At 40.9% G+C, this 24,361-nt stretch overlaps 1 protein-coding gene and 1 non-coding gene across 2 annotated transcripts in view; one reads left to right on the top strand and one right to left on the bottom strand.

Annotated features, from left to right (window-relative positions):
* VPS13D (vacuolar protein sorting 13 homolog D) overlaps positions 1 to 24,361 on the top strand; it is a 260,686-nt gene that overhangs the window by 44,213 nt on the left and 192,112 nt on the right. Inside the window, exons 23-29 of the mRNA XM_068986146.1 lie at positions 1,288 to 1,468; positions 6,752 to 6,934; positions 12,531 to 12,753; positions 17,509 to 17,719; positions 20,294 to 20,465; positions 20,647 to 20,759; positions 22,413 to 22,625. Coding sequence (XP_068842247.1) covers positions 1,288 to 1,468; positions 6,752 to 6,934; positions 12,531 to 12,753; positions 17,509 to 17,719; positions 20,294 to 20,465; positions 20,647 to 20,759; positions 22,413 to 22,625 — 1,296 coding nt within the window. The remainder of the gene's footprint in view (positions 1 to 1,287; positions 1,469 to 6,751; positions 6,935 to 12,530; positions 12,754 to 17,508; positions 17,720 to 20,293; positions 20,466 to 20,646; positions 20,760 to 22,412; positions 22,626 to 24,361) is intronic.
* TRNAG-CCC (transfer RNA glycine (anticodon CCC)) lies at positions 19,435 to 19,507 on the bottom strand. The gene has a single exon. It is a non-coding gene; the product is annotated as a tRNA-Gly (tRNA).

Raw genomic sequence — 24,361 nt, 5'->3', positions numbered from 1 at the left:
CATTATAGTCTGGTTTCACAGCAATGTGTTGTGTGACTTGAACAAGTCACTTGATCTCCTTGCGTCTGTTTTTCTATTGAAATAGTGAGGAGACTATGTTAGATCAATTTCATTTAGCTCTGAATGATCTGGGATGATTTCAGCCTGAGAAAGTTGTTGAAGATAATGGGTTTTAAATTGCATTAGACATTTCTCTCAGTATAAATACAATCTGTATTCAGTTTTAGAACTTAGAAGGCATTTTTAGGCCTATGTAGTTATTAAAGAATATTTTTTTCTCAGAAAACAGAAATTTTAAAAGGTGGTTTTTCAACCTTTTGGGGAGCTGTCAGAATATGGATATCCATCTCTGCCCCCAAGTATTCTGGTCTGTGGTAGTGTTGTGTTCTTTTTTTTTTTTTTAATTATCCAAAGTGATTTTAATGTTCAACCATAGTTGAGAAAAATGGTCCCTGAAGATGTCTAAGAAGTTTTTCTTTCATTTCCAGAGGGAGTATATCATACTCCTCTGAGAAATTAGATTGATTTATTTGTATTGTTATCTACCACAGAGGCATGGTTCTTTAACAAATGAGATAATTAATGTAAAACTCTTAACTCTCTGCCTGGCAAAATAATAGTTGCTCAGCTAATATGAATTCCTTTCCCCAGTGACTATGTGCTGTATAATAATTTATTATTGTGGCATCGTGTCCCATTAAAACCATTTGTAGAAGTTTTCTAATTTATCAGTGAATGTGGATGCTAAAAGTCTTTGGCCTGCATTTCACTGAAGTAAAAAGACTTCTTTCAGCTTCCAGAGACAGACTGCCTCAGGAACATTGGTTCTGTTGCCTAATTTTCTTTACCAGTTGTTTCACAGTGTAGTTTTTATTACCCCGAGTTGTCATAGTCTTTGCTAGAAGAGTGAGCAGGAATATTCACTTTTCCTTAAAGGCAGGGACAAAGAGGCTCAGGTACAAGGTCTGAACCATGGTGGCTTCTGAGTGAGGTCTGGAATCAGGAGTGATCGCAGCCCCAGACCTGTCCCGTGTTTATAGCCCTTGCCGTCACACCAGACTTTTACTTAACATCCTCGACATGTGGTGGAACCTTAGAAAGGAGGTAGTTATTGGAGTTTGCTTTCTAAAACCTGGTTGTGGATTTCCTTTTTTTTTTTTTCTGGGTTTCCATTTTAACAGTTAAAGCTGTTGCCTGGGGAAGCCCCTAAGTGAACCCGAGTTTTCTTCAGACAGTCATTTGCATCCTGCCACTGTCTCTGAGTCACATTGTTGCCCTTACTCCTAGGTATGGCCGACCTGACCCTCTCCTCCGGCGGGAGCACGACGTCCGAGTGAGCCTCCAGATGGCATCCGTGCAGTACGTGCACACCCAGCGGTTCCAGGCGGAGGTGGTGGCCTTCATCCAGCACTTCACTCAGCTGCAGGATGTGTTAGGGCGCCAGCGAGCTGCCATCGAAGGGCAGACGGTAGGTAGTGCCTGGATCCAAGACACTTTTCCAGTTTGACTCATCAGCAGAACTTTTAAATCTCTAGAGATAAATCTGGAAAGTGTCACTGAGAAAAGTGAAGATAATCAAGAAATCTTAAGCTTTGCTAATGTCCTCCATGTAGCTGATTAGCTACAGAAATATTACTGTAATCAGAGAGCTTATATTTTTGTTTCTTGCATCGTGTTTTAATTTCATAATCAAGAAATCTTAAGCTTTGCTAATGTCCTCCATGTAGCTGATTAGCTACAGAAATCTTAGTGTAATCGGAGAGCTTATATTCTTGTTTCTTGCATTGTGTTTTAATTTCCTCTTAAAGTTTAGCTTTGGCTTGCTCTTGGAGAAGGAAATGGCAACCCACTCCAGTATTCTTGCCTGGAGAATCCCATGGATGGAGGAGCTTGGTGGGCTACAGTCCACAGGTCGCAAAGAGTCGGACACGACTGAGTGACTTCACTTTCACTTGGCTTGCTCTAAAAAAGATAAACAAGTTACTTCAGTGGTGATGCTTCTCCTGGAAAGTGGTTCCAAAGACAGTATCTTGTTATAAAAAGAGGGTTTCTTTCAAATGCAGTTCTCAAACTTCTTAGCTCATGGCTCCCTTCTTGTCTTGGAAGTTTTTCCGAGACACATCTGAGGTCAAAAGAAACACCTAATGGTCTTTCCATTTCCAAAGTAATTAAGTCCAAACAACTTCATAATTACGTCTGTCCAACAATTTAGTAGCTGTTTGAAAACGTAAAAACATAAGTGAAAGATGATATTTTTATTTCATTCTTAAATCACCATAATTGCTTCCTAGTAGGATGTGTGTGCCTCTTGGGCACTGAACAGCTCCTGAGACTTGGAATCGGGTTGAACGTCACAGCCCTCATTTCCTTTTCCACATTTATTTTCTCATGGTACTTGTTTTCTATCTCAGCAAGTGCTTAAGACCCAGCTTTGCAAAGACGTGACATCACCGGAAGGAATGTAACATGACCTCACATTGAGTGTAGACCACCTCAAGCTGGTGGTGTGTGCTGTGTCCAGGTGACATCACTGGAAGGAATGTAGCATGATCTAACATTGGGTGTAGACCACCTCGAGCTGGTGGCGTGTGCAGTGTCCAGCCGATGATGTGTTTACGTGAAGGATTTAAGATGCCCTGGCAGCGCACCTCTGAGTGTGAGGCAGCCTCCAGTGTTGTCTTGGAACCACAGAAAGCAGTTACAATGTGGTTCTTTGTAAAACGTATTGGTTATTTATTTTTAAGTTTTATTAGGTAAAAGATTGTAATTTAAGTTCTTTGTAGTAGCAACGTTTAAAAATTTTGTTTTAATTTAAATAAAAAAATTTTTGAGTAAGTCGTATATTGTTTTAGTACAGAATCAAAGCCAAAAAGAGCATTTGGAGAAAAGTCTCTTTCTCAGCTACTTTTCCTCAGCTACCCAGTTTCTGTCCTTGGCAGCAGCCAGTATTACTGGTTTCCTGTGTACATTATAGAGAATTTATTTATTTTTTTAAATATAAAAGTAGTACAATCAAATGACAGGGAATATGGAAAAAAATAACTTAAGTTTTCTAGCACCATCGGTATATTTTATTTTTTAAATTTTTTCCCCATACATGTTTCCATGGATATATGTAACCTTTTTTCTCTCTTTAGAAACTTATAAAAAACAGTTTAGTATTTGATACATATGAAATAATATTTGTAACATGTATGTAAACTTCAAAGTGTGGTAATAGAAGGAACATCCATGAAACCACCACCAAAATAAAAATTAAAACATTACTAAGACATGTGGCATGTAGTCCTTTCCTATCTCATTCTGTTGATGTCTTAAGAAACCACTCTCCTGACTAATCTCTAGTCTCTTTAAGATTAAAAGAAAACTTTGTATACCATATCTTTTGCTCAGCTCGTTTGCACATTATAAAAAGGGTATGAAGTTTGTGTCCTTTTGCTAATGGTCTCCCAGCCCTAATCCCTGCTTCTTGGTAGCCACTGGCCAGCTTGCTGTTATAGCAGAATGCAGCCACATTCATTCATTTCCTTATTTTCTGGATGCCTTTACAGTTTTCTTAATTTGCTGTGATATTTTAGGAGCTTAGGATATCTAAGCTCCTGAGCGTTACTAGTTTGTAGTTTTCCTTTCTTGAAAAGAAAAATGCCTATTTTGGTTTTGGTAACTGGGCCATGCTATCCTTGTAGGATGAATTGGGACGTGTTCCCTCTTCTATTTTCAGAACAGTTTGTGTAGAATTGACATCAATATTTCTTCCTTTATATCTTCCTTAATATATTCTGGATAGAAGACCTTTGATATATTTATTGTGAATATTTTTTTCTAGTCTATGGCTACCCCCTCCCCCATTTTCTTAATACTAATTTTTTAAAAGCAGAAGTCTTTCATTTTGATGAAGTTCAATTTTTTAATTTTATGGTTAGTGCTATTGTTTTGTCAAAGAAGTCTGCCTACCATCAGGTGGCAATAAATCTCTCCTATTTTCCTTTTTTAGAAGTGTTGTAATAAAATCTCTTCCATTTTGACTTAATGTTTGCATATTTTGTTAAGTGAGACTTGAGGTTTTTTTTCTCAAATACCCATCCAGACTGTTCTTTTCCCACTGAATTACCTTGACACTTATGTTGAGAATCCACTGATCATATATGTATGTGTATTTCTTTATTCTCTATTCTATTTCCTTGATTTATATTTAGTTGTACACCCCGTTGTCTTTTCTAAAAAAATACTATTTATTTATTTCTTGGCTGTGTCGAGTCTTTGTTGTGCTGTGTGCAGGCTTTCTCTAGCTGCAGCAAGTGGGGGCTTCTCTTGTGGAGCAGGGGCTCTAGGTGTTGGGGGCTTCAGTGGTTGTGGCTTACCAGCTTAGTTGCCCTCTGGTATGTAGGATCTTCTTGGACCAGGGATTGAACCTGTGTCCTCTGCATTGGCAGGTGGATTCTTAACCACTTGACCATCAGGGAATACCTTCCCCTCATGTCTTTTTTTTTTTTTTTCTTTCTAAACTTATTTTTTAAAATTTTATTTAGCTGCCCAGCTCTTAGTTGTAGCATGTGGGTTCTTCCATCTTCATTGCAGCACGTGAACTCTTCAGTTGTGGAATGTGGGATCTAGTCCCTGACCAGAGATCAAACCCATGCCCCCTGCATTGAGAGTGCAGTGTCTTAGCTACTGGACCACAAGGAAGTCCCCCCTCTCCCTTGCCTTGAGAGCTATTGCTTTATGGTATGTCTTGAAATCAGATATTCTAAGTCTTCCAACTTATTTTTCAAAGATGTATTGGCTCTTCTAGGTCCTTTGTTTTTCCTCTATAAATTTTAGAATCAGCTTGTCTGTTTCTACAATAAAGTCAGCTAGGATTTTGATTGGGATTGTCTTTAATCCATATATCTGGAGAATTGGCATCTTAACAATATTGAGTCTTTGGATCCTTGAGTATGGTATATCTTCCATTGAAGTAGGTGTTTAGTTTCTCTCAGCAGTGTTTCGTAGTTTCAGGTATACTGTTCTTACACATTTTTTGTTAAACTTATCACTAGGTATTTCAGCATTTTGATGCTATTCTAAATTATATCAATGAAAAAAATTCAATATCTACTTGTTTATTGAAAGTTTAAGAGATTTAATTGACTTTTGTTTACATAGATATTGAGCTCATATCCTGTCATCTTGCTAAACTTACTTATCCTGAAGTGAAGTGAAGTCGTTTGTCATGTCCGACTCTGCGACCCCATGCTATACAGTCCATGGAATTCTCCAGGCCAGAATACTGGAGTGGGTAGCAGTTTCCTTCTCCAGGGGATCTTCCCAATCCAGGGATTGAACCCAAGTCTCCTGCATTGCAGGCGCATTCTTTACCAGCTGAGCCGCAAGGGAAGCCCAAGAATACTGGAGAGGGTAGCCTATCCCTTTTCTAGCGTATCTTCCCAAACCAGGAATTGAACCGGGGTCTTCTGCATTGCAGGTGGATTCTTTACCAACTGAGCTATCAGGGAAGCCCTCAGTTACTTATTCTAGCTCCTTTTGATTCTTAAGGGTTTTCTACATAGATGATTATGTTGTCTGTGAATAAGAAAGTTTTCTTTTTTCCTTCCCAACCTATATACCCTTTGTTTGGACTAGGAGTTTAGCTACAGTGTTGAATAGGAATGGTGAGAGTGGGTATCCATGCTTTATTCCTTATCTTAGAGGGAAAGCATTGTCTTCTGCAGATGTTAACTAATATGATGTTAGCTGTAGATAGTTTGTGTTTGTTTTTAAGGAATCTGTCTACTTCATCTGAATTGTCAGTTTGTTGGCCTGAACTTGTTCATAGGTTTCCATGTCTCTTAATATCTTTAAGTTCTGAGGCAATGTCCCTGATTCTTCTGGTAGTGGTGATTTTTGTTTTCTTCCTTTTTTCTTCATTCATATAGGTAGAGGTTTTATCATGTTCATTAATCTCCTTAAATAATCAACTTATTGAGGGCTGTGTCAGGCCTGTACATATTCTTAATAAGCACGTGTGCGCTTGTAAAGAATATAAAGTGCTAGTTGGGTAGAGTGTTCTACAAACGTTCAATTGATCTTTCTCTCTTATCTGTTTTCTAAATAACTGGTTTCTGCTCTTTATTATTTTCTTCCTTCTCCTTACTTAGGTTTATTTTGCTTTTCTAGCTTCTTAAGCTGGAAGCTTTATTGATTTTAGATCTTTTATATCAAATAAACATTTAATGCTAAACATTTTTCTTCAAGTACCTGCCCCCTCCCCTTTTTTCCTTCTTTCTTTTCTTTAGTTAATTTTTATTGAAGTGTAGTTACTTTACTATGTTGTTAGTTTCTTCTGTACAGCAAAATGAATCAGCTATACATATACATATATCCCTACCTTTTTCGACTTATATCCCATTTAGGGTCATGGAAGTCTTTAAGTACCTTTTTAAGTGCTTTAAAATTCATTCCATGAATTTTGATGTGCTGTGTTTTTTTAATCAGTAAAGTCAAGATATATATTTTTTAACTTCCCTAGTGATTTCTTCTGTGACCCATGGGTTATTTAGAAGTGTGTAGTTTAATTTCCAGATACTTGGGAGTTTTCCATTATCTTCTTGTTGCTGTTTTCTAATTTAACTCCTTGGTGTTCATAGAATATACTCTGTGTGACTTTAGTTGTTTTAGATTTATAAATTCATGGAACTTTTGGGAACTTGAGGTTATTTGATTGTAAAATGAGGGAATGAACTGAATGACTCAATTTTCCTTCTTCTTTCAGGTGAGAGATCAAGCACAGCGCTGTTCACGGGTTCTCCTGGATATTGAGGCTGGTGCTCCTGTTCTTCTTATCCCAGAAAGTTCCAGATCAAATAATCTGATTGTAGCAAATTTGGGAAAGTTGAAAGTCAAGAACAAATTTCTCTTTGCTGGTTTTCCTGGGACCTTTACCTTACAAGATAAGGTGAGCAGTCAGCACCCATTGCCTTCTCAGTTTACCTGGTGTTGGAATACCAATCGAAAAATTCAGATGCTACCATAAGAGTATTCCTGTACTTTCGTAGTATACATGGCTTGAAAAATATATTTTTTCGACATTTTATTAGCACTTCAATTAACCCTTAATACAGGTAGTATAAATTATAACTTTTAGTCACTATATGTAGTAACTTACTTTAGCAAACAAATCAACAGAACCATCTTTATAATGTTCTCCTCCCAGGCTGAATTCATATTTATCAACTTTTGACACTGTGTAGCTTTTTTTCAAGAGATTTTGGCTCAAGGCTTGTCTGAAGCCATTTGAAAATATCTTAATAAAATCTTATCGAGTATATCTTTATAATATAAAACTGCATTAGCACTTATTTCTTATAACATGTTTGGAGGTAATTGGGATGAAGACTGCTTTTTTCAGTTTACATTTAGAAAAGCTAGAATTCATTGAGAATAAATGATGAAAATGGGAAACATTTGTGAAGCACAGACTTAGCAGGACCTTGGAGGTGGTCCCACCATTTTTGCAGTTGAGGAGACTGAGTAACATTGCTGGAATTAAGAGGAGATGCTCTTGGGTTCTAGGTGTGTGCTTTAATGAAACTCTGCTGGTTTCCATGGCAGCTGACAATAATAGCAATGGAAATAGTCAGTGTTTGTTGAATGCCTAGTATACAGCAACCTATGCTAAACTCTTTTTGTATTTGTTCATCTTGTCCTCTTGTTCTTATTACCAAGCTGAGAGGTATTATTTACACCATTTTTCCCTATAAAGAAATTGACGCTTAGATAAATTAAGTAATCTCTTTCAGATTAAATGTCTAGTGAAGAGTACAGTGTGGACCTCAGGCTTTGGTGGTGTTCATTCACTAAGTCGTGTCCAACTCTTTGCGACCCCATGGACTGCAGCATGTCAGGCTTCCCCATCCTTTACTGTCTCTTGGAGTTTGCTCAGACTCATGTCCATTGAGTTGGTGATGTTATCCAAATATCTCATCCTCTGTTGCCCCCTACTCTTCCCGCTCTCAATCTTTCCCAGCATCAGGATCTTTTCCAATGATTTGGCTCTTCATATCAAGTGGCCAAAGAATTGGAACTTCAGCTTCAGCATCTGTCCTTCCAATGAATATTCAGGGTTGATTTCCTTTAGGATTGACTGGTTTGATCTCCTTGCTGTCCAAGGGACTCTTAAAAGTCTTCTCCAGCACCACAGTTTGAAACCATCAATTCTTTGGCATTCAGCCTTGTTCATGGTCCGACTCTCACATCCATACATGACTACTGGAAAAACCATAGCTTTGACTGTATGGACCTCTGTAGACAAAGTAATGTCTCTGCTTTTTAATATGCTGTCTAGGTTTGTCATAACTTAGACTTTGCTATATCTGCCTTTAGTACTCCACGCTCTTAACTGTGGTATTATTTTACCTCCCAGCATTGGTGGCGGTAGTTTAGTCACTAAGTCAGGTCCGACTCTTTGTGACCCCTTGGATGGTAGCCTACCAGGCTCCTCTGTCCTTGGGCTTTCCCTGGTGTGGGTTGCCATTTCCTTCTCCAGGAGATCGTCCTGACCCAGGGATCAAACCCACATCTCTTGCATTGGCAGGTGGATTCTTTACCACTGAACCACCTGGGAAGCCCCTCCCAGCATTAGGATTTGGTTTATGTAGGGTAGGGGAGAACACACTGACAAAGGTTGTTCCTGTCTTAGTATCCCTTTCCCAGATAACTCTGGTTCTTTGAAATTTTCTAAAGGATGTGGCAATGAGTTCATTAAAATAACTTCAGTGGAAGAACTCCAGAGTTTTTCAGAGAAAAGATACAGATTTGAGCAGCTGCTGCTTGCCTCTTTAGGTGTAGGAAGAAAAGAGAATGGAAGAGAGTGATTAGGGAACTAGTCTTGCCAGGCCTTTGCCAAGGACCTCAAGTCGAGTTGAAAGTAACAGGAAGACTGCATTTGTTGTTTATGTGTAGACTCAAATAGTGTTGCTCTTTTCAAATGACTGTCTCTATAGTTTTCTTCATTGTTTTACTTCTCACTCATCCAGTTACTCACTACTGCTAAACCATCACCCTGAACTGAAAATACTTGATTCATTGAGTGGGAATAACTGGAGTGAGGAGAGTGGAGATGAGACAGTGAGAACCATGGGAACCATGTTCAAGTGTTATGACCTTGGGCTTAGGGCCCAGAGTAGGGGTGTTTGGATGATAGGTTAGAGGGCAGGTTGTCCATATCTTTTCTCACTGCAGCTGCTAAGACAAACCAGATTTAGCGATCGGAGCACAGGGTGAACCAGCACAGAATAGTAGTGATAAGCAGCACAGATGGAAGTGCGGCACAGGTTTACTCATCCGCACGCCCCACATTCAGACAGCTGATGGTTGAGGACTTGCTGGTTCACCTTGCTGTTGGAAGCCCCTCCTGTTGGAATAATAGGCCTTCTTTCCAGATGGGGCTTCCCTGGTGGCTTAGCTGGTAAAGTATCCACCTGCAGTGCTGGAGATCTGGGTTCGATTCCTGGGTTGGGAAGATCCCCTGGAGAGGGAATGGCTACCCACTCCAGTATTCTGATGTGGAGAATTCCATGGACTGTATAGTCCATGGGGTCACAAAGAGTTGAACACGACTGAGCGACTTTCACTTTTTCCAGAGTGAGGAATAGGCCTCCATGTACGTATATTTTTTAAGACAGTTAAAAAAAACAAAATCACCATTGACCTTTCATAGTAGGCCTAGTAGAAAACTAGTAACCTTGGTGTTAATGAGGAAAATCTCTTCATATTTGAGTCGTAGGCATTTTGCTGTTTACTGGCTCGAGCCTTAAAGAAAATAAAGAAAAATCCATTTATAAACAGAAAGATTGATAACTGCATCTAAAATTTCTTACTTTTTTTTTCTTCAAACTGTGAGATGCTTATAATTCAACTGGATATTGAACAAATGTATCAGAGCTGGTGTTGGCGTATGACTGCTGTCCCCATGGTTACCTCAGGGCATTTGCCTCTCTTATCCACCTCTACTGCCCTTCCTTGCTGCCCTAGGGAGAGCTGAATTCTTCCTCAGAAACTGCCTTCTGAGACTTTAGTTAGTTCTTTGAAATATATTTGTTTGTGGGAAATCGTTGTTTTGAGGCCCAAGTTTTTAGGAAGAGATCCGTTAGAGCCAGAATGGGTGATCAAGTTCAATGATATCATTTTTTTCCTCTCTCCCTCCTGAAAAGATAAAGGGGTTATTTTTCTGTGTCAGATATATCTGTATATGGGCTTATGAGCTGACTCTGAAGTTAGCTTCTAAAGAAGAATTGCCAAAGTATCTCAAGAAAGTTTTGCAGAAGGGTTTCTGTTTTGTTAAGTACACCAAATAACAAGTGCATAGTTTGTAGCATTTTAATGAAAAAATTTCCCTGTATTTCGTTTTCGAGGATTTAATTTTAAGTGGCAGCACATACAAGGACCCCTTTTCTTTAAGGTACAATATGCTTTTTTTGCCTCCTGGTTATTCGGAAAAACCTTATGGGATTCAGCAGTCAACTTTCATTCATTTGCTTAAAAAAGAAAATCTTGAAAACCAATCCTTTAAAATATTTCATTACTTGGGAAAGCCTGCTTATCACCGCCCCCCCCCACCCCCGCCCCCAACTTTGATGAATCACTTTCCACCTGTGTAGAGGAATCCTTCTTAAGGATCATTAAAAGTAATTCCTTCTTCCCTGCCTCCCTCCTTCCTTCCTTTCTCCTTTCCTTCCCTAGGTAATACTTTCTTGATGACCTTATTTTATTTCCTTCAATTCTAAAAGACTTTGTCTTGTTACGTGCCAGTGGGTTGTTCTGTGAAATTCCATAAGGTTTGCTTGGAGTGTGTTTCTTGTTAAAGTATTTAATCCAATTAATTCATCTGTGAAACTTACTCTCCACATGTACAGTCAGGCTCCATGATCTAGGCCTACGTGAAGTGAGTAATTACTTTTCTTCTCCAAAAAACCACTTTGCATTTACATTTGCTCTTTAATGCATCTGCCCATGTGAGGTTTGTCTAGTATGCATTCCAGTGGTTAAAGGACAGGAAATAGTCCTAGAATCAAAGCTTGCAGAGGGGTCATTTGCCTTTGAGTTCAATGACTCCCGTGTGTTTGGAATTGTTTTACATAAGTCCATGTCTTAATGAGGGCAGGTCTGAATTTTTTGCATATGCTTTTTCTTTCATTTTTTTCAAACATAGTTTGTGCTTAAACTTAATTTCTAAGTATTTCAAAAGCTTTGAGTTAATCCCCTCAAGCCACCGATTTATTTAAACCAACTCAGAGAGGATGGAGAGATGAATATAATGAAAGAGCAACAAATACTCTCAGGCGTTTAAATAAACTAAGCAAGAGGGAAGGTTTTTAATGCTGAAATACTTAAATGATAGCATTTAGCTAGTCATTTGCCTTGCAAAAAGGAATTGCAAAAAAATAACTCGTTTCTTTCACCGTTACATGTAATTACTACTCAAGATAACTGTTAAGGTGAATAGTACTATCATCTCCCTTTCGAATGCTGAGAGGAATATACATATAAAGCAGTCCTTGGGAGTCTTCCTCTCCTTCCAGCTTGCTAGTGAGAATGGATAGATGAGAACAAACTGATGCTGCAGAAACTATAAGAATATGTAACTCTGAGTCTTGAGGGAAGGAACCATGCAAAGTTTAAATGTCAGTTATTGAACCATTCTGGTGAAAAAGATTTGCCCTGTTAGCAATTAACTGAAGGTACTAGATACGTAGGAAAAGCATGTGATATTTTCAGTAGAGTTACAGAATTAATTTTATTCTGTATTTGCCCTTAATTTTTATGCCCTTGAACAGAAACATGATAGGAATGGCTTGCCTGTGTTTTCCATTTACAGTTACTTAGATGAGAAATGTAAACCTGAGAGGGGAGACTTCTAGAATGTACAAACACATTAGAGGGGCTTCATTCCATATTGCTGTTTTTGCATTTTCTTAGGAAAAAAGAGTCCCTCCCCTCCAGCAAATCAACAGTATATTGTATGGCTGAGAGATTTGCCTTTGTTGTATTGACCTAGATTAAACCACCAGTAATTAGTATCTTGACATTTACTCTTAAGCCAAAAGATAACATGTTCCAGTTGCCAAGTCATTGCTGACTCTTTGCAACCCCATGGTCTGTAGCCTGCCAGGCTCCTCTGTCCATGGGATTTTCCAGGCAAGAAGATTGGAGTGGGTTGCCATTTCCTTCTCCAGGGTCTTCCCAACCCAGGGATTGAACCTGTGTCTCCTTCATTGGCAGGCAGATTCTTTACCTTTGAGCCACTAGGGAAGCCCAAAAGATAAAATATGTTCCTGCAAAATTGGCAGAGTTTTCAACGGGTACTGAATTATATGTAATGTCTCTGCAGAGAATTACACGTGGAAGAAAGAATTGACCCTGTGGCCCTTTTGTTTATGAGATCTGGTGGCATAGAGTCTTTGAAGAGTCCAGGACTGGGAAGGAACTTCTAGGACAGTAGATAGAGTTACCACCCCCATTCCTGCTGCTAATTTTCTTTTCTTTCCTCCCAGGAGTCTGTGCCTTCATCTTCCCCAACGGGTACTCCCAAGCACAGTGTGAGGAAAATGACAAGCATGGAGGACCTGAAGGGGACCCACTCCGAGGGGCTGATCATGATGCCTCCTGCTGGAATGAGTCCAGGCAGCTTGAAGAGCGAGTCTGTGCCGAGCACCTCGACCAGGCCGCAAGGGCAGCCAGCCACACCCTCTGTCGGCCGAGCTTCCAGCAGTCCAGGTAAAGGAGGAGAGAGGAGCTGCATGAGGAAGGAGGGGAAATTCATGAGACCATTGCAGGATCCTAAGGGGTGTTGCATCCCATTCAAGTAGATACTAACAAAGTGGTAGCGTGTCTTTAGTAATCATCTGATTCTGATACTGATTTAGAAGGCTTTAGAGTTTTAGGATGTAGATTAGGATTGGGTGACGTCTAAAGTAGGATCGTTGTTGTTCAGTCGCTCAGTCATGTCTGACTCTGTGCGACCCTGTGGACTGCAGGAAGCCAGGTTTTGCTGTCCATCACCAACTCCCGGAGCTTGCTCAAACTCATGTCCATTGAGTCAGTGATGCCATCCAACCGTCTTATCCTCTGTCATCCCCTTCTCCTGCCTTCAGTCTTTCCCAGCATCAGGGTCTTTTCCAGTGAGTTGGCTCTTCATATCAGGTGGCCAAAGTATTGGAGCTTCAGCTTCAGCATCAGTCTTTCCAGTGAGTATTCAGGGTTGATTTCCTTTCAGATTGACTGGTTTGATCTCCTTGCATTCCAAGGGACTCTCAAGAGTCTTCTCCAGCACCACAGTTCGAAGGCATCAGTTCTTTGGTGCTCAGCCTTTTTTATTGGCCAGCTCTCACATCTGTACATGACTACTGGAAAAACCATAGCTTTGACTATATGGACCTCTGTAGGCCAAGTAATGTCTCTGCTTTTCAATATGCTGCCTAGGTTGGTCATAGCTTTTCTTCCAAGGAGCAAGCGTCTTTTAATTTCATGGCTGTAGTCACCATCTGCAGTGATTTTGGTGTCTAAGAAAATAAAACCTGTCACTGTTAACAGTGTTTCCCCATCTATTTGCCGTGAAGTGGTGGGACCGGATGCTTTGTTTTTTGAATGTTGAGTTTTAAGCCCGCTTTTTCACTCTCCTCTTTCACCTTCATCAAGAAGCTCTTTAGTTTCTCTTTGCTTTCTGCCATAAGCATGGTGTCATCTGCATATCTGAGGTTATTGATATTTCTCCTGGCAATCTTGATTCCAGCTTGTGCTTTATCCAGTCTGGCATTTCGCATGATATACTCTGCGTACAAGTTATAAGCAGGGTGTCAGTATATAGCCTTGACGTACTCCTTTTCCAATTTTGAACCAGTCTGTTGTTCCATGTCTGGTTCTAACTGTTGCTTCTTGACCTGCATACAGGTTTCTCAGGAGGCCGATAAGGTGGTCTGGTATTCCCATCTCTTTAAGAATTTTCCAGTTTGTTGTGAACTACTCAGTCAAAGGCTTTAGCATAATCAATGAAGCAGAAGTAGATGTAAGATTAAATTAGTAAAATACAGGGACTTCCCTGATGGGCCAGTGGTTAAGAATCTTCTTTGCAATGCAGGGGATGTGGGTTTGATCCTTGGACAGGGAACTAAGATCCCACATGCCTGGAATCAACTAAGCCCACATGCAAGTACTCAGCCCATAGGCTTTGGAGCCCAAGCACCACAATGAGACAGACCTGGAGCAGCAGTTAAAGCTCTCACATGATGCAACGAAAGATTCTGTGTGATGCAATGAAGATCCTGCATGCTGCTAAGACTCGACACAGCCAAATAAATAAATTAAAAAAAAAAGAGTTTAAGAACAAACCAAATAGTAAAATGCAGTATAAATAAAGAGATTTAGGTAGTCTCTAAGGGCTTGTTAAGATAGTTGCCACCAGATGGTGGTAGTATACCTGGAGTAATTCCTGCATCCTTCGACATGTCCTTGTGAGTGACCTTTTAGACACTATCCCTTCAAGTCACTGGTTAATTCTGGAGAAATAAAAATCCTGAAAAATAGGTAACAGCAGAAATACCATAAGTAACCATTTTTGAAAGACATGAACCACCCAGTTATTGGTGTGCTTCTCTTGAATTTGACAGTTAGCCATTCCAGATGAGAGTCTTGATTTTGACCTTTTGGTTTTTCCAGATAGTGTGGGTTGGATAAGTGAGGTGTTGCTTCAAGTAATTTGGGAAGCAGAATATGATTTACCACCAGAATCCATTGATGAAGTCAGTCCAGTGTGGTTGAACTTTGAGAGATGTGGGATGTTAACTGAGGGCTATGTTGGATGTATATAAAGAATAGTTAATCCCTTGTGGTACCTTGTTGTCCCAGAGGGGACAGCAAAAGGGTTTATGGTTACATTGATGATTCAAGGAGATTATTGTAATCCTCATCAGAATACTGGGTATTGAACATTTACTACATGCCAGACATCATGGCACATTTTTTCATAAATGTTTGCAGTTTATCCTCATGATACTCCTATAGGGTTTTATTTTTATCCCCGTGTTATAGATGAAGAGACCCAGAATTTTTGAACCAGTAACCAAGAGACCCAGAGAGATTGAGTAACTTGCCCATAGTCATGTCAATGTACGTGGTAAACGGTAGTATGAATCTAGGCAGTCTATCTCCAGAGCTGGAAGTCTTAACCTGCATGATGTCAACCAATCTGTATACATAGTGGACACTCACAGCATGGGGTAGGCGGTGGGGCAAGCTGGGTGCGTACATAAGGCCAGTCAGTACATGAATCTTCTGTTGTTGTTGTTCTGATAATAGTGATGACTAGGAATTGAGGCCAAAGGTAGGTGGGCCAGCAGTAAAGAATCTACCTGCGATGCAAGAGACGTGGGTTAGATCCCTGGCTCAGGAAGATCCCCTGGGGAAGGAAATGGCAACCAACTCCAATAATCGTGCCTGGGAAATCCCATGGACAAAGGAGCCTGGTAGGCTACAGTCTATGGGATCGTGAAAGAATCAGACATGACTTAGCAACTGAACAACAATAGTACATATATTTGGAAGCCTATTAGGAAGCGATTTGGAATTTTTTAAAATTAATTTCTATTGGAGTATAGTTGCTTTACAATGTTGTATTAGTTTCCACTGTACATCAGAGTGAATCAGCTCTATGTATACATATATCCCCTCTGTTTTGGATTTCCCTCCCATTTAGGTCACCACAGAGCAATGAGTAGAGTTCCCTTAGCTATACTGTAGGCTTTTACTGGGGTGTTTTATAGAAAGATCTCTTTCCTGACCATATTTTGCCTCCCAAATTGCTGTTTGTTTCTGGAATTCTGTCTGTGATTAGGATGGGGTTAAGGCAGTGGTTTTTATATTGCTTCTATATCCCTAGGATTCCATGACAACACTTGGGAATTATGAAGCCCTTTGTTCCTGTCCCTTATCCCCTTCTAAGAGATCAGCTCTACTTTTGTCTCTTTCACTTATTTATCCATACAGTAACGAGGCAAGAGCTAATTTAATTAGTGCCTGCCTAATCTAGGTGTTCAGTGTTTTGTTCTCCTATATAGTAACAAGCTATTAGACATAGTTCCTGCCACCTTGTGAATGATATGAGAAAGCCAATAAGCATCTAAATAAGGACAGATTAAGATAAATTAAAAGTAGAGACATTACTTTGTCAACAACGGTCCATCTAGTCAAGGCTATGGTTTTTCCAGTGGTCATGTATGGATGTGAGAGTTGGACTATAAAGAAAGCTGAGCGCCGAAGAATTGATGCTTTTGAACTGTGGTGCTGGAGAAGACTCTTGAGAGTCTCTTGGACTGCAAGGAGATCGAACCAGTCCATCCTAAAGGAGATCAGTCCTGGGTGTTCATTGGAAGGACTGATGTTGAAGCTGAAACTCCAATACTTTGGCCACGTGATGTGAAGAGCTGACTCATTTGAAAAGACCCTGATGCTGGGAAAGATCGAGGGCAGGAGGAGAAGGGGACGACAGAGGATGAGTTGGTTGGATGGCATCACTGACTCAATGGACATGGGTTTGGGTGGAGTTAGTGATGGACTGGGAGGCCTGCCTGGCGTGCTGCGGTTCATGGAGTTGCAGAGTCGGACATGACTGAGCGACTGAACTGAAGATAAATGTCATGGGAAAGACAGAATGGTAAGAGGGAAAGAACAGAGAAGGAGAGAGGAGGGTGTTGCTGTGGGCAAGACTTCAGACAGTGAAGAGCCTGGCACGTGGGGGAAAACAAAGACCAGTGAGCTGGCAGCTTCATGGGCAAGGTGGAGAATGGGTTGAGATGAGGTTGGAAAAGTAGGCAGTGGGCTTTTTATGCAGGGCTTTCAAGGGATTTAGGAGAGTTTCACAGAAAGAACTGTGGATTAAACTCAGTCATCAAAGCGTATAAAGGAAGGGAATGTTTGGTCTCAGTCATTTTTTTAAGGGTTACTGAGGTATTTTGTGAGCAGAATGGTTTTGTGATGCAGACTGGAATGGAATGGGTATGTTGGAGGGGAGTTCATGGTGGTCTAGGCAAGAATGGTGGTGGTTTGGGTTAGATGGTGCTAGTGGAAATGGTTAAGTGTGATATTTGTTTGGAAATGGTTACGTGTGATATTTGCTGTGGAAAATTTTGTAAACCTTTGGGTAACATCATCTCTACACAAGACCCCTGTGGGATATCCTTGGGAGGGATGCATGTTAAGTCCTTTTAGTCATAAGCCCTTTAGCCTCTGTTAGTGTCTCGGGACCTCAGTGAAACGCTGGGAGGATGTGGCCTGGTTTGTGCCTACGTGCAGGGGGCAGGTAGGCAATGTCCAGCACATGGAGTGTTGAGGAGGGAGGTCTTGGTGCCAGAGTCGAGACTGATCTAAACATTTTCCAAAGACAGAATGAACATTTTGGAGCTGTTTAGTTTTTTTCTGGACCAGCCCCTTCTGAGTCCCATCTTCTTCATTTGTCTCCCTTTCCTTGGTTCCATGTAGAAGACCACGTGTGTCTGCTGGATTGCATTGTTGTCGATCTCCAAGACATGGACATCTTTGCTGCAGAGAGACACCCACGAGAGTATTCCAGGGTCTCAGAAAACAGCAGCGGAGACCTGATCTTCCCCTCCTATTTCGTGCGACAGACAGGAGGAAGCCTCTTGACCGAGCCCTGTAGGCTGAAATTGCAGGTGGAAAGGAATTTGGACAAGTGAGTGGTTTATTTTCAAATAACTATCTATTTTAAGTAGAACTGTGATAGCTTGAAAATCAGTGCTGTTACGTCTGGAAGTGCATGGGAATTCTCTTACATTTTCGTCTGTGTAACAAATATGTGTTGAGTCCCTACCATCTGCTAGACATGAGGGCTCCTATGATGAAAGAAAAAACTTCTGCCTATATGGAGCTTGTGTTTCGTTGAGGGATATAGGAAGGTAAGTATATGATTCTAATTTCGTGTTTGATTCGATTTTCAACTGTATTGTAGGATGACAGTAGGTGCCTTAGAAACAAAGAGTAAGGGACCTGAATTTAGCATGGATTTCGATGGCAGAAGGGAGGTAGTGATGGCACGGAAGTATTTGGAAGAAATGACATTTGGATTCTGTGTTTCAAATGCAATAGATTCTGGACCTGCTATTGATATTTACCCTGGAGCTCCACTGAATCAGAGTAACTGTTTAGATGCTATTTTGCCCATTTTACTCCAATTAGCCATCTGGAAATGTTCCATAAAGACCATTGAACTGACTGTAATTTCCTTCTTAATTGGCTTCAAAGCACAGGATGCTTAATTTCTGTAGTTTGGAGCATGGCCTCAGTTAGTTCTATATCTGACTGGGAAACTTACTGAAAAGGAATACACTCAGATCCTATCTGAGACCAGCAGAAGCTGACTCTCAGGACCAAGCCTCAGGTGCATATTAACAAGGTCCTCTGGTAGTGCTTACGCTCTCCTGGCCCCAGCAGTGGACTGGGACTGCTGGTTACAGTGTGTGATGCCTGTTCAGTTTGGGGCATTAATTTTGGAGAAAGCAGCAACACTCAGATCTTAACTTCAGGGAGAAATAAGGTGTGGCTGTGAAGTAATGAAAGCAAATGATATTCATTTGCAGCATTTTGAAAAACAGTGTCACTCCTTTTCCAGAGTGTGATTTTAATTCCTCTTGGGCCACTCCCTTTGCAGTTCATCGGTCTGGGCAAGTCATTTAGTGTCACTGTTTTGTTTCTCTCTGGATTAATGATACAGCATAGCCACTCTCACTGGGATTTTTGTGTTTCATTCTTACTTGTTATTCAAGTGCTCTCTGGCTGGTGTTCAGTTATGGTTGGCATGGGCTGTATTTGATTTTACTGGCTTAGACGTCTTAAGAGGAGCTTCATTATTTATAAATTGAACGTTTTGTTTTCTTTTCGAGTAATGCTTTCCAAAAAAAAAATGTGCTTTACTGCTCTGCTTATCTAAACTTCACCCACTTCCATCAGTGTTTATGTGCGGGTAATTATGTCCTGTTAGCCCAGATAGAAGGGGATAACTAAACACAGGGTATCTGATCAGCTTCTCCTGCCCTGGACCTGGCAACCCAGGGGGTTCTTGGTAATCCTTTCCAGCTTTTCTTTGTTAATTGCATGACTGGTCTTTTTTCACCTGGTTGTATGAAGATTTTTCTCCGTAGACAAAGTAGTTTTTAGTATTTCTTTTCAACTGCAAATCCTGGCCCTCTGCTTTATATACTTGGAGTATAGCATCTGTAGGATCCATGATATCCACTTTACCTTTAGGAGGGTAGAGAAAAAGCTCTTCAGTGTTGGGATGAAGTATATTCCCCCTTCCCCAGGCATTCTTTTTTTTTTTAAGATTATTTTTTGGCTGCACTGAGGTCTTTGTGGTATGAGGGATCTTTAGTTGCGGCAGGCAGGATGTAGTTCCCTGAGCAGGGATTGAACCTGGGCCCCCTGCATTGGGAGCACAGAGTCTTAGCCACTGGACCACCAGGGAAGACCTCCTCGACCTGGGCATTTTCAACATCATTCCTGCCTGCCCATCTCAGCTTGAAATGAGTGACTGAGTCAGGCTTTATCCTAGTGTCCCATCTTGGCTCATTATGAAACACTGGTTCCTTTCTTTTGTTACCACTAAATGGATAAAGAGCTTGTCATTTTTTCTTTTTTATTGAAATATAGTTGTCGTACAATAATGTGTTAGTCTCAGCTACATGGTAATCTGACATTTGCACACATTATGAAATGATCTCTGCTATGAGCCTCGTAACCATCTGTTTCCACACAAAGTTATTGCAGTTATCATTGGCCATATTGCTCATGCTGTATAGTATATCCCCATGGCTTGTTTATTTTATGGCTGGAGGTTTGTACCTCTTAATCCCCTTCACCTATTTTTGTACCACCCCCCACTCCTCTGTTCTCTGTTCCTGTATCTTTCCCTTTTGTCTTTTTTTCTTTTTAATTGCTCTCCCAACTATAATGTGTAAGTTATTTCTGAGTCTTATGAAATTTTTCTTTATTTGTCAATTAGTTAGGTCAGATTTGGGGACTTTATAAGTGTATATTTGGGGAGAAAAATGGCCTTTTGTAGCTGAACGATTACACTCAGTTGTACTAACTTGCTTCACTTGGACTCATGAAATTTTTGTCATTGAAGGTTAGAAATTAATTGGTTGATAAGGGAGGTGGGTACATATTAGCACTTATATTTGGGTGTGAGCTGTGCCAATGTTAAGTTCATGATTTTTTTGTGGAAGTGACCTTTTATCTTTTTCCATAGAGAAATAAGTCATACGGTGCCAGACATATCTATCCATGGCAATCTCTCCTCAGTCCACTGTTCTCTGGATTTGTGCAAGTACAAGTTGATCCGGGGTTTGTTGGAGAACAACCTTGGAGAGCCCATAGAGGAATTCATGAGGCCTTATGATTTGCAAGACCCAAGGATTCACGTGAGTGTGATGTTAGGTTCTTCTGTAACTCTTGTGGTCTCATGATCATCATCCTGTGTATCTGTTCCTCAGAGTCAGCTGGGGAAAGAACATGGAGCCACAAGCAAATTAGATTTCATGACATTAACTCCATTTTTAGATTGACATCAACTATGAATTGATTGACATTTTCCTTTTCCAGACTGTTCTGAGTGGAGAAGTATACACGTGCATGTGTTTCCTCATTGATATGGTAAATGTAAGTCTGGAGCTGAAAGATCCAAAAGGAAAAGAAGGTGCTGGGTCCCTAGCCAGGTATGGCTGTGATTATATGGTTTTACTATTAGTGATGGTAATAGAAATCCTGTACACCTTGTGCTATCGTATAAAGCAGAGTGGCAGAGTGGTGGTTCACAGCTGAATGTGGTCTGCCTGCAAGATGCTTTTTGGTTGGTCTGCACAATGCTTTTTAAATGTTTAAATTCATCTATCACTCAGGACAGCTGAGGTTATGCTGTGATAACAGGCACTCCAAAATACCAGTGACTTAGAAGAGTAACAGTGTTTTTCTCCTCCTGTTTTGTGTCCATTATGGGTCTTGGACTGCTCTGCTCACTGCAGTTAACCCTGGCTGACAGAGCAGCTTCCGGTGCCAGTGAGAAGACCCCTTGAGTGGTCTTGAGTGGCAGTGAGATCCTGGTAAGCCCCGTGGGGCTAGAACGTGGTCCCACGTGAGTGCAGAGTCAGAAAGCAGTCTCCCTGTGTCTGTGTCGAGGGGGTCCAGAGCTGTCTGGTGAACGCTGGTGTTGGTGGCCTCACTGGCCAGAATTAGTGAATTGTGCATGAAAAAGTTTGGAGTTCAGCTTCCTTTGAAGAACTGTAAGTTTTGGCAGCAGAGGGCCAGTGTTCTCAATTAGAAGCATCTGGGAGTTGAGTGGAAGCTTGGCGGCCTTTAGATAAGGCATGTGCTCACCCAGCAGTTCACTAACTGATGTCTTCTCGGTGACTATAGACCAGGAATTTGTGATTACTGGTATAGAACCCTCAAGAGTGCATTGTATTTTCACACTTGACGACATTTTCATCTCTTGACAGTCAAGTAAAGTTGAGCAGATATTACTCCTGTTCTCCAGATAGTTTTTGACGAGTGTAAGATCACATGACTGGAAAAGTGGTTCCGTATTCGAAAACAGGACTTGAAGGCTAGTAATTTTTCTATGGGACACGCTCTGTCTTCTGTTTTGTTTTTCCTGAAAAATTCATCCAGGTATCTAACTCAACTAATGAGAACATGATGTGGTGGAGTTGGGGTCCCAGATTGATTATCTTGTGAACCAGCAGTTTTTTCTGATGACTGGTTATGCCACTTTCTTCCAATATAGGGTAATTCTGTCTGGATTGTCATGATGGTACTGAGTGGTTAAGAGCTGCCCATTGCAGCTCTATCTGTTATTTAAAAAATGGCAGTTGCAGATGCATTTTCTGTTGGTAGATGAACTGCATTACTTCTCTCCATGAAAAGTGTTATTGTTGTGGTGGTTCCCAGGAACTTCTTGCATAAACATTCAGCAGACTGTGGAGAGAGACTCTTCCAAGCAGGCCAGGAGTTGACAGATGAAGGACTAAAGGGACCCTCACCCTTGGGGATTATTACGAATATATAGTCTTAGTAAACTTAGGTGAGGAATGAGAATGCTAACGAACCAAGCATGCAGCAAATATGTGGTATTATTATTCCCCATAAGTTCCCATGGACAAGAGTGTCTCCTTAGAAATGGAAAAGAAGGTACAAGGCAAGGTGACACTTTGATCCATTTTGTGGGGACTGTTAAAATCAGTGACAGATCTCAGAGGGAAGTTATCTCCTTCATAGAACTTAGGCATATTTATGGTTTTGTTCTTTTATCTTAAACATATGTAATTTTGTAAAATGGAAGCGTTCAACGTCTTGACTGTTTTCTCCCATAGATTTGACTTCAAGAAGTGTAAACTGCTCTATGAGAGCTTTTCCAACCAAACCAAGTCCGTTAACTTGGTTTCCCATTCCATGATGGCTTTTGACACCCGCTCTGCTGGGCAGAAGACCAGTCCTGGTGTGACCAACGTGTTCACCTGCATCTTTCAGCCCTCTAAAAGCAGCAGCACCACCCAAGGCTCCATTCAGATCGAACTGCACTTCAGGTGGGAGATCCAGACCCTGACCTTGCCTTTCTTTATCATGACATATGCCCTTTTGTGGCCTGTGGGCCAACACCATGTAGGCTTTAGAGCATCAAAGGACTGAGCAATCTTTGAGAAATAAATAATGGCTTATTAGTGCAGTGTACTGTATATTGAGTGTTCCTGCAACCATGCAGTTTCAGTGACTGGCCAAAAGATGTCTCTGTTGCCTTAAGGAAAGTAGTTAGGATTAAACCAGATTCTTAAAATCAACCTCCCTATCAGATGTGTGTGCACGTGCATGCCCAGTCCCTAAGTTGTGTCCAGCTCTTTGCAACCCCATGGACTGTACCCTGCCAGGCTCCCCTCTCCATGGGATTCTCTTGGCAAGAATACTGTAGTGGGTTGCCATTTTCTCTTTCAGGAGATCTTCCCCACCCAGGAATTGAACCTGTGTCTCCTGCATTGGTAGGTGGATTCTTTAGCACTGTGCCACCTGGGAAGCACCCCCATCAGCTGTAGACTTTTAATATGTAAAGTGACTTGGGGAAGGAAGGAATTATACTCATGTAAGGGGAAAAAGTCTTTTGGTCTATAGAAATAATAGAAGGGAAGTGGTGTTGACTTACATTATCGAGTTATCTGTGCAGGTCTTAATGACTAACTTCTCCTTGTAAAACGAGCTTTAGCCTCCTTGAACTAGATTATGTTTTTCTTCTTGGTATTATGGGAGGCACTGTTGTGTGTGAAAAAAGCATCGGTTTTGGGATCACATAGATCTGGGCTCAAAACCTTCATCTACCACTTCCTAGTAATGTGTCCAAGGACAAGTTTTTTCATCTCCTTCACCTGCATTTTCATCTACTATAAAGTCAGAAAGTTACTGTACTTGGAGGTGTACAATGTAAGAAGGAGGTGATAATTAAGAGGCAGAGTGCCAAAGAATCGATGCCTTCAAAACTATGGTGCTGGAGAAGACTGTTGAAAGTCCCTTGGACAGCAAGGTGATCAAACCACTCCATTTTAAGGGAAATCAACCCTGAATACTGGTTGGAAGGACTGATGCTGAAGCTCCAGTATTTTGGTTATCTGATGTGAACAACTGACTGATTAGCAAAGACCCTGATGCTGGGAAAGATTGAGGGCAGGAGGAGAAGGGGGCAACAGAGGATGAGATGGTTGGATGACATCACTGACTCAGTGGACATGAATTTGGGCAAACTCTGGGAGATGGAGGTGGACAGAGGAGCCTGGTATGTTACAGTCCATGGGGTCACAAAGAGTTGGATACGACTGGGTGAGTGAACAACAACAATAATTAAACATCGCTTTGCCGACAAAAATCCGTGTAGTCAAAGCTATGGTTTTTCCAGTAGTCATGTATGGATGTGAGAGTTGGACCCTAAAGAAGGCTGGGCAGCAAAGAATTGGTGCTTTTGAATTGTGATGCTGGAGAAGACTCTTGAGAGCCTCCTGGACATCAAGGAGATCAAACTAGTCAATCCTAAAGGGAATCAGCCCTAAATATTCATTGAAAGTACTGATGCTGAAACTGGAGCTGCAGTATACTTTGGCTATCTGATGCCAAGTGGCAACTCACTGGAAAAGATCCTGATGCTGGGAAAGATTGAAGGCAAAAGATGAAGGGGGAGGCAGAGGATAACATGGTTAGATAGCATCATAACTCAGTGGACATGAATTTGAGCAAACTCTGGGAGATAGTGAAGGACAGAGGAGCCTGGAGTGCTTAGACCATG

The sequence above is a fragment of the Capricornis sumatraensis genome, chromosome 14 (assembly GCF_032405125.1).
Source record: "Capricornis sumatraensis isolate serow.1 chromosome 14, serow.2, whole genome shotgun sequence".
NCBI lineage: Eukaryota > Metazoa > Chordata > Mammalia > Artiodactyla > Bovidae > Capricornis > Capricornis sumatraensis.
Note: the sequence above shows the minus strand (reverse complement) of the source record. Positions and strands in the feature narration are given on the sequence as shown.